Raw genomic sequence first — 13,363 nt, forward strand, 5'->3', positions numbered from 1 at the left:
AGTAAACATTGTCTTCTCAATTTACAACTGGTTTGTCTAACTTTTGTTATTTAACAAAATATCCTACAATTAACTTGATCACAACGCGTCTCAAGTGATCACTTCTATCAACAAAACATAAAATTGTAATTTCATCGATAATAAGTTTATAATCATTAAATAGACTTTTACCAATTCATAACTAATTTAATGGTACAAAAATAGAGATATCATATATTTATAATGTAGAGTGTTGTAGGAATAAAATAAAACAAAGCCACATCTAACTGTCAGAATTAGCTTTCAATAGAAAGGATCAAATAACGACTATAGGGAACGGCTTAGAGTTTATGCGTTGGGATGCTTAAGCCTTTCTAGAGGAAGGCTTGGAGGACTTAGTCTTAACAGCAGAAGAGGTAGCAGAGGCGGCAGCGGCCTTTTCAGCTTCCTTTTCAGCCTTCTTCTTGCTACCCTTCTTGTAAGAGTTAATGTAGAAAGAGATAAATAGGACCAAGTAAGAAGTCAAGATCAAGTAACCGTATGCTGCAGCATCTTGAGTACCGTAACAAGTACCCTTGTTTGGCAAAATGCCGTCAAAGTACTTGTTTGCGTAGAAGGTGTAAGTTGCGAAGTATACGAAAACCAAATCGATCAAGAATTGGATAATTTGGAATCTAGTGACCCATTGTTTCCACCAAACTCTGATACCGCAGGAGCTTAGGAAGTAGTACCAGTACATAACGACATGGACACCCAAGTTTAGCACAATTGGAACCCATTCGACAGAGGTTTCACCGACCAATTGAGTGTAACATAGCAAAGCGGTGGCACCATGGTGATAAGTGTGTAAGAACAGCAACTTCTTTCTCTTGAAGATTAAGAAGACAGTGTCAAACAATTCAACAAACTTGGTCAAGTAGTTCAAGTAGTATAGAACAACCAACTTTGGAGCGAAAGCTTGTGGGGAACAGATAGCCCAGAACAAACCGTGGTGGTAAATCATTGGAACAAGTTGTTCAATCAACAGAACCATTAGTATGAAAGAGATGGAGGTCAAGAACAAGTTGTGAAGTTGGAACAAAAAGTGGAAATGCATTGGAGAGGCGTTGATGGCACGCAAGATGGCTTGACCACCAAAGATGACAATGTAGTAGAAGATAATAATACCGATGGCTTGGTAACCGTTAGCCAAGAAGGTTTCATTGTAGATGAATCTGAAGTCCTCAGCTGGGTATCCAGCAATCTTTTCGAAGACAGCAGAGAACAAGGGCCACAACTCAAGACCGAATGGGTGGTCAATTGATGGAGTGTGGACCTTGATCCAGGATGGAGCACCTTGGAATAATACTTCCAATTGATCAACAGCCACCGAGGCAGCGGTGGCAGCAGCAGAACTGGCAGCGGTGGCAGCGCTTGCGGCACCACTAGCAACAGCAGAGGTCACTTGCGAAACAGGTTGATCCATTCTTCTTTGGGTTGTTCGAGCTTCGTTCCTATTATTTTTTTCCTATTAAGCCAGTGTTTCAAAACTAAAACAAAACTCTAAATAAAGACTATATACCAAGAAGTTAAATCAAATATATATTATAGGAGGTATTACGTTCTCGAAACATGCAATGTAGGTAGCTGTATGATGTGCGAAAACATCAAAGGTCTTTGCAAAAAGTTTGTTGTCGATAATTTTTCACTGCTTAGGAAGAATTGAAAAATTATTTTTTTTCAAAGAACCTTCAACGCAGGCGATGATTTAAGGACAAAATTGGCGACGACAAGGACAAAATGAGAGACGACGACAAGGACAAATCATCAAAAGTTCAAGTATAAGACAAACAGTGGTCAATACTTGTGATAAGTTAATAGATCTCATCTCAGTAGACACAGATACTCATATTTGCAACGAAACTAGCGCGGGTGCCAACCTAGGTCAACTATTGATTCAGAATAATTATGAGCATTGTGAGTAGTAATTTCCTGGATGATATGTCTCGTGTTGCATCCTGATTAGGAAATTTGTCTTGAGGGTGATGCGCGTAAATTGAAGTGAAAAAAGCTCAACAATGTCCAAATTTGGCTGTCTTAGTTCGCTTTCGAGTCAATTGTCCAAGGTACCAGTTTCCTAATTGAAACATTATTATAAAGTATTCTTAATTCAAAGACAAATGGGCCTATAGTGGCACATTACTACACCTTTGGATCGTCTAACTTAAAAATTATGTTTTACGTTCTGAATAAAAATGGGAAATAAAAAAATTAACAATAAAAATGTATCAAACTTATATATGACCAATCATCATGAGATGACCTTTTTACGGAGTGTCAATTATTCAAAAAGACCTAGCCCCAGAAGTCTAGGGATGCAACGGTATCGTAACCGCGTGAATCTTCGTATGCATACAGAATTTCTTGAGTGTTTGTCTGTAACAATCTAATTTTTTCTCCCAGTATACAACGCACAAGTTCACCAGTTTCAATTTTCCTGATTTCTATGAAATTGCTGTCAAATGCCAAAATGTAAGGGTACCAAATAGCAAACTTTTGTGGATCACCTTCCCAATGTATAATATGCGACTCTTTCTTCCTCCAGCCTTGTGTATTAACGAAAAATGCAAACTCTGTGTAACATAACAGGAACATCGTACCTACTCTGTAGATGGCCATTGGCTTCAAAGTATCCTTCAAAGCAAACTCAAGAGATGTGTCTGCTGGATCCAACAACGATTCATGCGCATTCTGTGAGATAGATACAATTTGGAACCCTTTCTTACAACCAATACATAGATTGGCTTTCAAAAAAGATATAGACACAGGTTCTGAATCAAATGTTACCTCAGTAATCTTCTTTTTCAGACTCTTCTTGCTATGACCACCATCCTCACTTAGTAGTGGATGCTCATGCTCAAAAAATTTAATAGAATGTGATGAACTATGTGCTGTAACAATTAATCTCTTACCATTACAGTCACCTTCTGAGAAGAAATTGACATGATTTATCAGCTCTTTGCTATGTTTTTTAAAGTACGTAGTACCATTAACCTCATTTTCAATCAGCGATAATGGGCAACTGTACAACTTTTTATCGATCAACAACAGAATAGACTTGAACTCTTCCAAAACAGCAACTTGGGTGATATTACTTCTTTGCACCAATTGTACAGGAGTGGAGAAATAAGTAAAAGTCTTTTGCGTGTCCTTATCTTGCTGTCTTTTTATATTACTCATGTAGAGACCTAAGTTAGTTGCAATCAATAACTTACGACCACCATCGCACGTCGATACACTATTAATTTTGTTCATGTAATCAAAGAACCTATCACTGATTTTAGTGATGTTAATCATATCAGTCTCATCAATGATTCTTTGTTGCTCAGTTTTAATCTTATCTAATAAAGTCTGTAGTCCTGCATATTGTGCTGCATACAAAGTTACCTGATATCTCTGCTTTGCACCATAATATAGGAACGTCAACGCATTCTTAGGGTTGCTGACGTTATTCTCTGGTTGAATTACAGTACCGGAACAACCTGGATTATCACCAATGTAACGACGCAAAGATGGCATATCTTCAGAGGGACATACAAACAGAAGTGGTAATGGGATAGGACGCTGGAATACTTTATGCTGATGCCATTTATTGACCGCCTTAGCCTTCAAAAATAATAGCATGTTATCTAATAAATAAAATTGAGTATCACCAGCAGTACCATCAGACTTACTTAGTTCTTTTCTAGATAAAGCACCTTCGTGTTTTATCTTACGTTTTTCACTATTCAATCCTAAGTTAACATACTCATTTTTGAATAATATCTTTTGTTTCAAAAGCTTCACATCATGTCTATCTTGAGCTGCACCACTTGCCTTATCAATTCTTTTCATAAAGTTCTTCAATGCATCCATTGCTCTAGATAAATTTTCATAGTCATCCTTGTTATTCTCAGATTCTGTTGATTTTAGTATCTCACGCACTAGAAGCATATAACGACCAGGTCTCGAAACACCTTGAGAAAGGAACGAATCTATACCATGTCTCAATGACGAGTTCATCATATCATCATCAAATCTGGCAAAATACGGATTAACGGATCTTTGCGTTTCTATCAAATACTTCGCGTAAGGTCTTGACGCAACATACTGAACGAAGGGCTCAAAAAATGGTATGAATCTTAAAAGTATGTCACCAATGCCTTTAACTACCGGAGAACTTTTTTGTCTATCCTGTAAGGCTTCCAAAAACCTTCTGTTAACGGAATATATATCATTAATATGGGCAAAGACATGTTTAACAAAGTTTTTTCTTATATCTGCTGGAATAATATTTGTTTCAGATAAAGTTTTCATGAAAGTGTCTCTTGTCACTTCTAATGACTTCACAAATTTCTTTTCAGAGATATAAACTTCATAAATTGCTTCTTGTCTTTTGATCTCCTTCTTTGGCAGGTTTTCCCATAACTCCTTCGATACTGAACTAGTCCATGATGGTTTTTCTTCTTCATCGTCATCCAGTGCCATTGAAATATTCCTTTTCAAACCCCCGTTAGGCTTTATATTTAGACGAGCTTGTTGTTCTAGTCTTCTAGGACAAGATATGGAATAACAAAGGGCGTTTCTTGTACATGTTGGAGAATAACACTCTGCTAATAAAGTGAACACACCATTAATGCTATTAGTAGCAGACGGAACAGCGTGAGGTCTCGATGAGGCCTGTATCGTGGAGTGCTCCATATAACTACTATTCAGTGACGTAGTTGACTTAGATGAAGCAACTTCAGAGATTGAATAAGGTAGTGTTGTTCTAGTGGTCGAATGAGATATCCCTACCATGCTATTATTAGTTGTTGAACTTGAAGTTGTAGGAGCGGGTTTGCCTAAGTATCTCGAATTATCTGTAAATTCATAGACTTCATAAGGTGAGTCTCTCAGTCTATGTTCATAAACGACATCGTGGAATAGCTTTTGGGCATCTAAGGATCTACCCAAGAGTAACGCCAAATTACGATCCGATGTTCTCACTAATGCACAAATGACATCAACAGCCTGTTGACCAGTAAATGCATCTCTATACAAAAGACCATCTTTCTTGTATTCACCAAGTTGGATTGTCTGCCTGAATTTAGCAGCAACACGTGATAGCAATGCTGGATAAACTTGTGGTCTCTTTGTCGATGCGCTTAATATTGGCCTTGATTGAGGTGAAGCGATGCTGCTATTTCTTCTGCCACTCATCGATCCACTGTTAGTTAATGTGGTAGCACTGCCATTGTTATAATGTGCACCATGATGATAATGAGAATGTAAAGAAGTAGAGGACGCAGAATGATATCTCTTCGAGGATAAGGAGCTGGAAGAAACTCTAGTTTTCAATCCTAAACCAATGGTACTATGTGAATCCAGACTGTTTTGCATGGAGTAATTTGAATGCATAGAATCATTACGCTGAGCAATATTGGCACCGGAATGATATGTGCCTCCAGGATTTGACCCAGCACTTGTTTTTCTATTTTGAAATGAATTTGCAATATTCTTAAACGTCGATGAGTTTATTGACAGAGATCTGGAAGCACCATTCTCGTTATGAACATTAGAGTTGCTATTGTTTCTGCTGTTTTCCATGGCCGAGTTTGATACGCCATGGCTATTGTCGTTGCTCAAATCTCTAGAGGTAGATCTAGTGAACAAATGGAATGCTTGCAAAGGCGATTTCTGGGCACTCGTTGGCGTCGTGGTAGAGCCATTCTTGTTCGATATGTTAGAGAAACTAGCCTGTTTTTTCAACCCTGCTAGGGCCAATTGCGGCAAAGAAGGTTTCTTCCTTGCTTCTCTTTCTCTATTCTGTACTGCACTATTCCCTGTGCTATTGTTACTATTTGCCGCCCGCAGCTTCTCCTGGTGTTTACTTCCAAACTGGTGTTTCTGGTGATTTAAATGTGGAGACGACTTAGCATGATGCATAGCTGGTGTTATCCCAAACCCAGCCTTTTGACCAATGGCTGCCTCCTCTCCAGCTGTAGATACAGCAGTTCCCGACGTATGGTGAGTCCCCATACCTGTGGACATGTTCGCATTATTCAGGGAGGGAACCGGTCCCATATGTGTCGGCACATGGTGCGACTTGTACGCCATCGGAATGGGAGATGTTGCGCTATGAATGAGCGGTCTCTGAGGGCTGCTGATCGGCGTGTTGTCCGCGCTAGACAAGCTCTGTGTGTCCGGCACGTCTTTTATCCGTGCCTCCTGAGACATGATCATGTATGTGGCACCAGCACGCTTATTCACAATGGGTGCACTCCCAAGAGGCGCCAGAGACTCTCTGAGTACAGAATCAAGCCCCTGTATATCCTCCACGCGATCAGGAACAGACATCGGGTCTCCCATACCCATGCCAAGCCCTTGCCTTTCTATCCCGAAAACATCAGCAAAAATAGCATTTCTCTGCACATTATCCACCATTACTCCTTTTTCAATTAATATTTCCCAGTTGTATAATCCACAAGTATCCCAAACTTTTCCACCGGTACAGAACTAAACCTCCTATAAATAGCTTTGTTTTTTTTTGTTTTTGTTTTGTTATTGTTTTTGTTTTACTAGATCTCTTTCTTTCTTTCGGTATTCCTGTGTTTTCCCCCCTATCGTGTTGTTCAACTCCCTTGCAACCGATTACACGTCTCCAGGTCAGCTACTACTTCCTGCGATCAGCGGCAATGGTGAACTTGTATTGCTTCTAAAATTGTTTTTCCCAATGGGGGCGCCCACTTTTGATTTTTTTTCTTCCCAGCCTTTAAGAAAGTGTATTGGCAACGGGGACCAAGAAAATACTCAATTGCTGGGGGGTCAGCACACCTATCGCTACACACGCTCATCTTTCTCTCTCTCTACTTCTTCTGAACCACTCTCTTGCCCTCAGAAGGCACTGCACTTCCCCATCCCCCCTTTGTTCAAGTAGCGCCTGCAAGTACTGCTCAGATACTGGTGCAGCCCATGGATGCGTATAACGGGTTTCCTCTGTTATACCCGCCATACACAGACAGGGCTGCAGCCTTTGGGATCTATATTTAGGTTTTCCTGCTTCCTTCCTCCTTCGTAATTATAACTGGAATTACGTAATTTGTTTTTCCTTCTGCTTTTCCTTTCTCTCTGTGCTGGTTCTGTGCTACTTCTGTGCTACTGCTTCTCCTTAACATTCTCTGTAGCCCTCTCTCTCTGTCTCTTCCTCCCAACTTCTGTGCACAGTACTTTCTGAGGGATGCAGTGCGGAAATAGGGATCGCCTGTACTTTTCTCTCTTTGCCAAATCCGCGTTCTCCGAAATTATATACTTGCCCCTGCAGCCATTCTCTCCAAGTCTACTATTTAAACTTTTCTTTCTTTCTTTTTTATCTTTCCCCGTCAGGATTGGCATTTCAAGTCGTAGCTCAAACTTCTACGTCATATGCACTCGTACGTTTTGCATGTGAGTGTTGTATATAGTGAGATGGATCGTTATATGATATGTTGCTCGTGCTGAGTCTATATTCACGAATATCCGTACTTTCAAGTCCTTCAGCTCTCATACACAGACTGGGACCGAGACACACATATTGGAATATAGGGATTGGCCTATTTGGCAAAGTTACATATGTGTTTCACTGTGAACTTATATAGGCATATTCTTTTGGGCAATTTGAAATTGCGAACTGTATCGAATTCAAAAAAAGAACAATAGCAGACTCTTTACAATGCCTGCTTACAACTCTACGTTTCCTTCAGACCCACAGACGGACAGAATGGTCGGGAACTTGGTTCTCTTGCCATTGAACACCAAGTTTAGAGGGCCTGCTTACCAGGCCAACTCGGACTACGATATCGTGGACGAGTGTCTAGACTTGTTCAGGGCAAACTCTTTCTTCAAGAACTTCGAGATCAAGACCAATTCCGATAGATTGCTCATATACGGCATCCTGTACATCAACGACTGTCTCAATCACTTGAAACAGACCACCTCACACAACGAGGCCATCAAAGTGCTAACAAACCTAGCTCTGGATGACTTCAGTCTACCGGGCACGTCCGGCTTCCCACTGAACTCAGTCTACTCCATCCCAACGGCCGACCACAACGCAATGGAACTGCTGAAGTCCTACCTACAACAATTCCGCCAGGAACTAGCATCAAGACTCATCGAACGTATCTACGCGGAGTCCCAGGACCACCCTTCGAAGTTCTGGCTCGCATTCACAAGGAGAAAGTTCATGAACAAGTCATTGTGATAAGCACGCCCCATAGTGCTCCACCGCTATATATACATATATATATAATCCGATCTCTCTCTGTATAATTAGATTCAATTATTTTTCTTTAAATTAACGATAACATGATATGTGAACTTCTCGACTACTACCTTCTATATATTTAATGTTATATTTACACGGGCCTACTTCTTGGCCATGAGCTCTTGAAACACCTTTAGCGACCTACCTTGCAGGGCATCAACATCCTTCTTCAGAGAGTCGACATCTACCTCTAGGATCTTATCGCTATCCATCTTCTTGATCTCATCTACAATGCCCTTGAGATCATTGACCTCTTGCACTATATCAACAAGATCTTGTTCGCGATTGTGCTCCTTCACATTCCTCTCCAATGTGTCCCGATATTGCTCAAAGACAGATGCCGTGTCGCTAAGCATGATGTCACACTTGTTCAGCAGCTCGATCTTCGTCCTTATCTTGTTGTCCAACTCGCGGTTCCTATTCGCATCCTCAATGATCTTCTGGATCTCCTCCTCAGACATGCCCGAACGAGGCACAACTTTGATACTCTCATTCTTGCCACTGCTCTTCTCCATAGCGCTGACATTGATGATGCCATCAGCATCAATATCAAATGTCACACATATCTGCGGAACACCCTTTTTCATAGGCTTGATGCCGGTCAACTTGAAATCACCAATCATAGTATTATCCTTGACCAACCCTCTCTCACCTTGATACACCTTGATATCAACACCAGTTTGGCCATCCACCCCAGTACTGAAAACTTCAGTCTTCTTCACTGGAACTGTGGTGTTTCTTGGAATCAATGGGGAAAAAGCCCCACCAAATGTCTCAATACCCAAAGTCAACGGCGTCACATCTAATAGTAGCACGTTCTTGATCTCACCACTTAACACACCAGCCTGAATAGCTGCCCCAAGTGCAACTGTCTCATCAGGATTAACGCTAACATTAGGTTTCTTGCCAAAAATATCCTCAACAAGCTTTCTTATTCTAGGCATCCTAGTCATACCTCCAACTAGTATTACGTCATCGATATCCTCAGGCTCAATATCAGCGTCTCTCAAAGCGCTCTCAACCGGCTCTACAGTTCTCTCGATCAAATGCATGGTCATAGAATCCAACTCATCCTCTGTGATCTTTACATTGAGATGCTCAGAATTAAAGAAAAATGGAATGCTAATACTAGTCTCCTTCACATGTGATAAATCAATCTTCGCCTTTTCGGCAGCATCCTTTAACCTCTGCATTGCTTCCCGGTTTTTCAGGACATCCTGTCTGGAAACAGCTTTAGCACCTTTCACAAATTGCTCTAGAAGATGATCGACAACAACATTGTCAAAGTCTTCTCCACCCAGGTGTGTATCACCGTTAGTTGCTCGCACTTCAAAGACACCATCTTCAATGTCTAAAACAGAAATGTCAAAAGTACCACCTCCAAGGTCATAAACAGCAATCATACCATTATTCTGCTTCTCATCAATTCCAAAACTCAATGCAGCTGCAGTAGGCTCATTTACTACCCTTAAGACATCTAGGCCTGCTAGTTTCCCTGCCTCTTTAGTAGCTTGTCTTTGACCATCGTTGAAATAGGCAGGTACAGTAATGACTGCTTTTTCTATGCCCCCTTCGGTATTTAGGTAGTCTTCAGCACAGTGTTTCAAGTATTTTAATACTTCTGATGCAATCTCACTTGGTGACTTCTGTGTACCGTCTTTCAACGCAACATACGCTTGCCCGTTGGTGGGAGACCGAACTATAGCATATGGCATGTTCTTCTTGTCCCTGGTAACTTCATCATCCTCGTATAACCTACCAATAAGTCTTTTAGTAGCATAGAATGTATTATCAGGGTTTAGAATAGATTGTCGCTTAGCTCTTTGACCTACAATTACTTTACCATCTTTGTCATAGGCAACTGTCGATGGTGTGGTCCGTTGTCCCTCTTCATTCTCAATGATCTTTGCTGATTTCTTATTGTTTGAATCACTTATATATGCAACAGCACTATTGGTAGTACCCAGGTCTATACCTATGACTTTGGTAGACAACTTTCTTATCGACCTCGGCAGAAATTGCCTCCGACTCAATCTCAACATATTTAATCCGTTCTTGTTTATTTGCTGTCTCTCCAACTATCACTACCCCAATCTATGACCTGTTTTTTAGGCTCTTAATACTATACGCCAACACTCCGGTTATATATTACATCGTCCAACTCATCGTAAATAAACGAGGGTGTCTGGCTATGGTGTTGTCCGATGAGGTTGGGCTCGAAGGTTTGACAGGCCACTAGATAATTACAAATGATTACACACTTCCCACAGAAGCATGCGCACAAAATATCATTCTGCCAAACATGAAAAAAAAGTGGAAATACTTTCAAACAATACTGCCCGAGAAAAATGACGTATATCTCCTTATGAGTAATATAGTCGATATGTCTTAGTAATACTTGATCTGATCTTATGTGGAATTTTGGGATCTGATATTTAGTTCCACTGTATTGGAATTGATAAGGTGTACGTTGTCTTCAATGCTTAGGTATAGATGGTTGTGGTAGCTTGAATAACGACCTTGCCTTATTGTTCAACAGCAGACGCCTGCTACTCCAGTCCACTTGATCAAATATCAAACCCACCTGATATGGCATGTTCGAAATAAATTTCCTAAATTCGGACTCCTCGGGATATATTTCATCGTTGTGTGATGAGCTTAAGAATATTTCTCCCGATGCCTTAATGTAAGTATATAAGAGAATTGGTGGTTCCGTATCTGCTAACCTTTGAACTATAGCAGTAACACATAGCCTCCGATCTGGCCCTTTGATAAATGTGCCTAGTTCTGTACAATCTATGCAAGGGTAGTGACTTAAATGGAAAAAGTCGGTCAAGCTTGGAATCACTGACTTCGAAGGAGATGCGAAATACAGGAAATCGGGTGGATGCATATTAATTGCTTTAAAAAACCAGGAATCTGTGTCAATGCAGCTAGATATTCTCATCTTATCATCTTTCAAACCAGTTGATTCGACTGGATAAGTACCATTGAATTCATCCTCCATTTTTTTGAAAAAACTCGTAACCCATCTAAGCGACTTCTCACAAGGCGGTAGATTGCTGCATGGATATAAATCCTGAAGTTCAACTGCTGTTAGACTGTCAACTTTAAGGCCATTACACTTAGTTATCTCGTCATTCAAAAAATGGCACAGTAACTTTCTTGGCTCTACCGTTTCATCAAGGCTCAAAGACGTCTCAATAGATTCATGATGACTTATCGGTAGACGATTTCTAATAAACCTTAAAAACTCTGTTTTAGAAAACATTCTTATCTTTCTTGTATCCGATATTACAAATCCACAAGCTCCTGGTAAAGTGTTATCTTGAAATGCTAGATAGTTACCATTAAAATTACATCGTATTTTGAAGAATTTTGCTATCTTTTCTATTATCGACAATGTTATAACAGGTAAAGGACGTGATTCATTGGCATAGGCACGTAATAAATAGGCATCTTCAATAACATGCCTTTGATGATTCTCCGATATAGATATAGTGTTCGAAAGTGCTGATATTATATCTTGCATTCTTTGTTTAGCAGTCACTTGACTAAAAAGCTCTGAATTCCCGTTGTACTTATGAAATACCTTCATCTTAACTTCCTCAAAAACAATATTGCGATATTTTATAAGCTTATCATATTGTGGATCTAACGCAGCAAACCGTAGTAATATATCCCTCTCAAATGAAAACCGTGTAGGCTTCAGAAACTTTGCATTTTCTTGAAATAAAGCATAGAAATACCGTCTACGAATTGAACCCAGTAAATAATATGACCAAGAGCGCTCTTCCAAACTCCACTTTTGCTCTGCGCTGCAAGTTATTCTCATAAGATGTGGGATATATAAGTATGGCTTAACTAGAATGGCCATACGGTACAATCCCCAAAACTCGACACCTAGCTCGTCAAATTGACAGAGAGATGTAATATATTTAGTGATTCTGTCGTCATATCGACTACGGTATGTATAGTAATAGAACCAATCTCTGTCTTTAGCTGTCTTACCCAACACTGACTGAAGAATCTTAACATCATCCTTGTCGTAATCCTCTAAAATCAAATCAAGATCTTCAACAGGCCACCTTGCTCGACAGTAGCTGCTCCAGTAGCTACTATGCTCAACGTTCACCTTCAATTGATGACTGCATTGTCGTATCCGCCATAGATCATCACTTTCTAAAAAACCTGCAATAATATTAAATACCTCTTGAGGTATAAGCTCAATGACAGTCTTCCCCATAAGATTGCAGGTAATACCAATAATATACCACCTGATATACACTAATACCCATATTCGATAAATAAGTATAGCGGAGATGAGATGACTATATTGGCTACTCAATCAATTTCTATAGCATTAATGTTGACATGCCTGAAGAGAGCACGTAGGAAGATATGACGTAATTTGAAAATAAATCTCTATGAATGGTATGCTTAATGGTGCTCTTACACTATGAAATATATACGATTATATGCCTAAAATAAATCTATAAGTAATATTCATAATTTGAATCCCATCTTAGTCAATTCATCACTCAAAGAACCATTGTCTTCCACCTCATGAAGTCTGGTTTCAGTTCCCCAAACTTTACCGTCAACGACAATTGTTGGTAGGTTTCTAACACCTAATACTTCTTCAAAGGCATCTCTCCACTTTGCTTGAATCTCCTTGTCTAGGGAGCCGATGTCAAACACATGGATTTGATTCTCGACATGATATTTATTCCAGATTGATCTAGCGTAGACACAATCAGGACACCAGCTTGCAGAAAACTGGAATAGCCTATTATTGGCAACCATATCCTTTGCCTCTTTCACATAATCAGTCATGTCTTAAATAGTTACTCTTGGTGGGTTTTGCAGTAATATGTTTTGCTCAAGGAAGTCTTTGTTCATACGCTTTATTATATTTAAAAGCCGGCATTTTATCGAAGAGCCACACTGCCTGTGGATAACCCCGAATGATACAATAAATGTCCATGTGTACGTTTATCAAAATGCCATATAGAATTTAGTCGTCAATGGTAAATCTTTCTTTATTAACATATGCAGTTTTCCTCAAAATATATCTAGTGT

At 39.8% G+C, this 13,363-nt stretch overlaps 6 protein-coding genes across 6 annotated transcripts; 1 reads left to right on the plus strand and 5 right to left on the minus strand.

The window, feature by feature from the left end:
• Positions 1 to 343: 343 nt before the first annotated feature.
• ELO3 (fatty acid elongase ELO3) lies at positions 344 to 1,444 on the minus strand (the record flags this gene model as incomplete). The annotated part of the gene is made up of 1 exon (XM_446571.1): positions 344 to 1,444. The coding sequence occupies one exon, from the start codon at positions 1,442 to 1,444 to the stop codon at positions 344 to 346; it is 1,101 nt and encodes a 366-aa protein (XP_446571.1).
• An 869-nt stretch (positions 1,445 to 2,313) lies between these two features.
• ROM2 (Rho family guanine nucleotide exchange factor ROM2) lies at positions 2,314 to 6,423 on the minus strand (the record flags this gene model as incomplete). Its single annotated transcript, XM_446572.1, has 1 exon — positions 2,314 to 6,423. One exon carries the CDS (start codon positions 6,421 to 6,423, stop codon positions 2,314 to 2,316), a length of 4,110 nt encoding a protein of 1,369 aa, XP_446572.1.
• A 1,264-nt stretch (positions 6,424 to 7,687) lies between these two features.
• Positions 7,688 to 8,218, plus strand: ARC18 (Arc18p; the record flags this gene model as incomplete). Its single annotated transcript, XM_446573.1, has 1 exon — positions 7,688 to 8,218. One exon carries the CDS (start codon positions 7,688 to 7,690, stop codon positions 8,216 to 8,218), a length of 531 nt encoding a protein of 176 aa, XP_446573.1.
• Positions 8,219 to 8,382: 164 nt separating this feature from the next.
• On the minus strand, positions 8,383 to 10,323 carry SSQ1 (Hsp70 family ATPase SSQ1; the record flags this gene model as incomplete). Its single annotated transcript, XM_446574.1, has 1 exon — positions 8,383 to 10,323. The coding sequence occupies one exon, from the start codon at positions 10,321 to 10,323 to the stop codon at positions 8,383 to 8,385; it is 1,941 nt and encodes a 646-aa protein (XP_446574.1).
• A 434-nt stretch (positions 10,324 to 10,757) lies between these two features.
• On the minus strand, positions 10,758 to 12,527 carry MDM30 (SCF ubiquitin ligase complex subunit MDM30; the record flags this gene model as incomplete). The annotated part of the gene is made up of 1 exon (XM_446575.1): positions 10,758 to 12,527. One exon carries the CDS (start codon positions 12,525 to 12,527, stop codon positions 10,758 to 10,760), a length of 1,770 nt encoding a protein of 589 aa, XP_446575.1.
• Positions 12,528 to 12,787: 260 nt separating this feature from the next.
• Positions 12,788 to 13,117, minus strand: GRX8 (glutathione-disulfide reductase GRX8; the record flags this gene model as incomplete). The annotated part of the gene is made up of 1 exon (XM_446576.1): positions 12,788 to 13,117. The coding sequence occupies one exon, from the start codon at positions 13,115 to 13,117 to the stop codon at positions 12,788 to 12,790; it is 330 nt and encodes a 109-aa protein (XP_446576.1).
• Positions 13,118 to 13,363: the final 246 nt, after the last annotated feature.

The sequence above is a fragment of the Nakaseomyces glabratus genome, chromosome G (assembly GCF_010111755.1).
Source record: "Nakaseomyces glabratus chromosome G, complete sequence".
NCBI classification, from domain to species: Eukaryota; Fungi; Ascomycota; class Saccharomycetes; order Saccharomycetales; family Saccharomycetaceae; genus Nakaseomyces; species Nakaseomyces glabratus.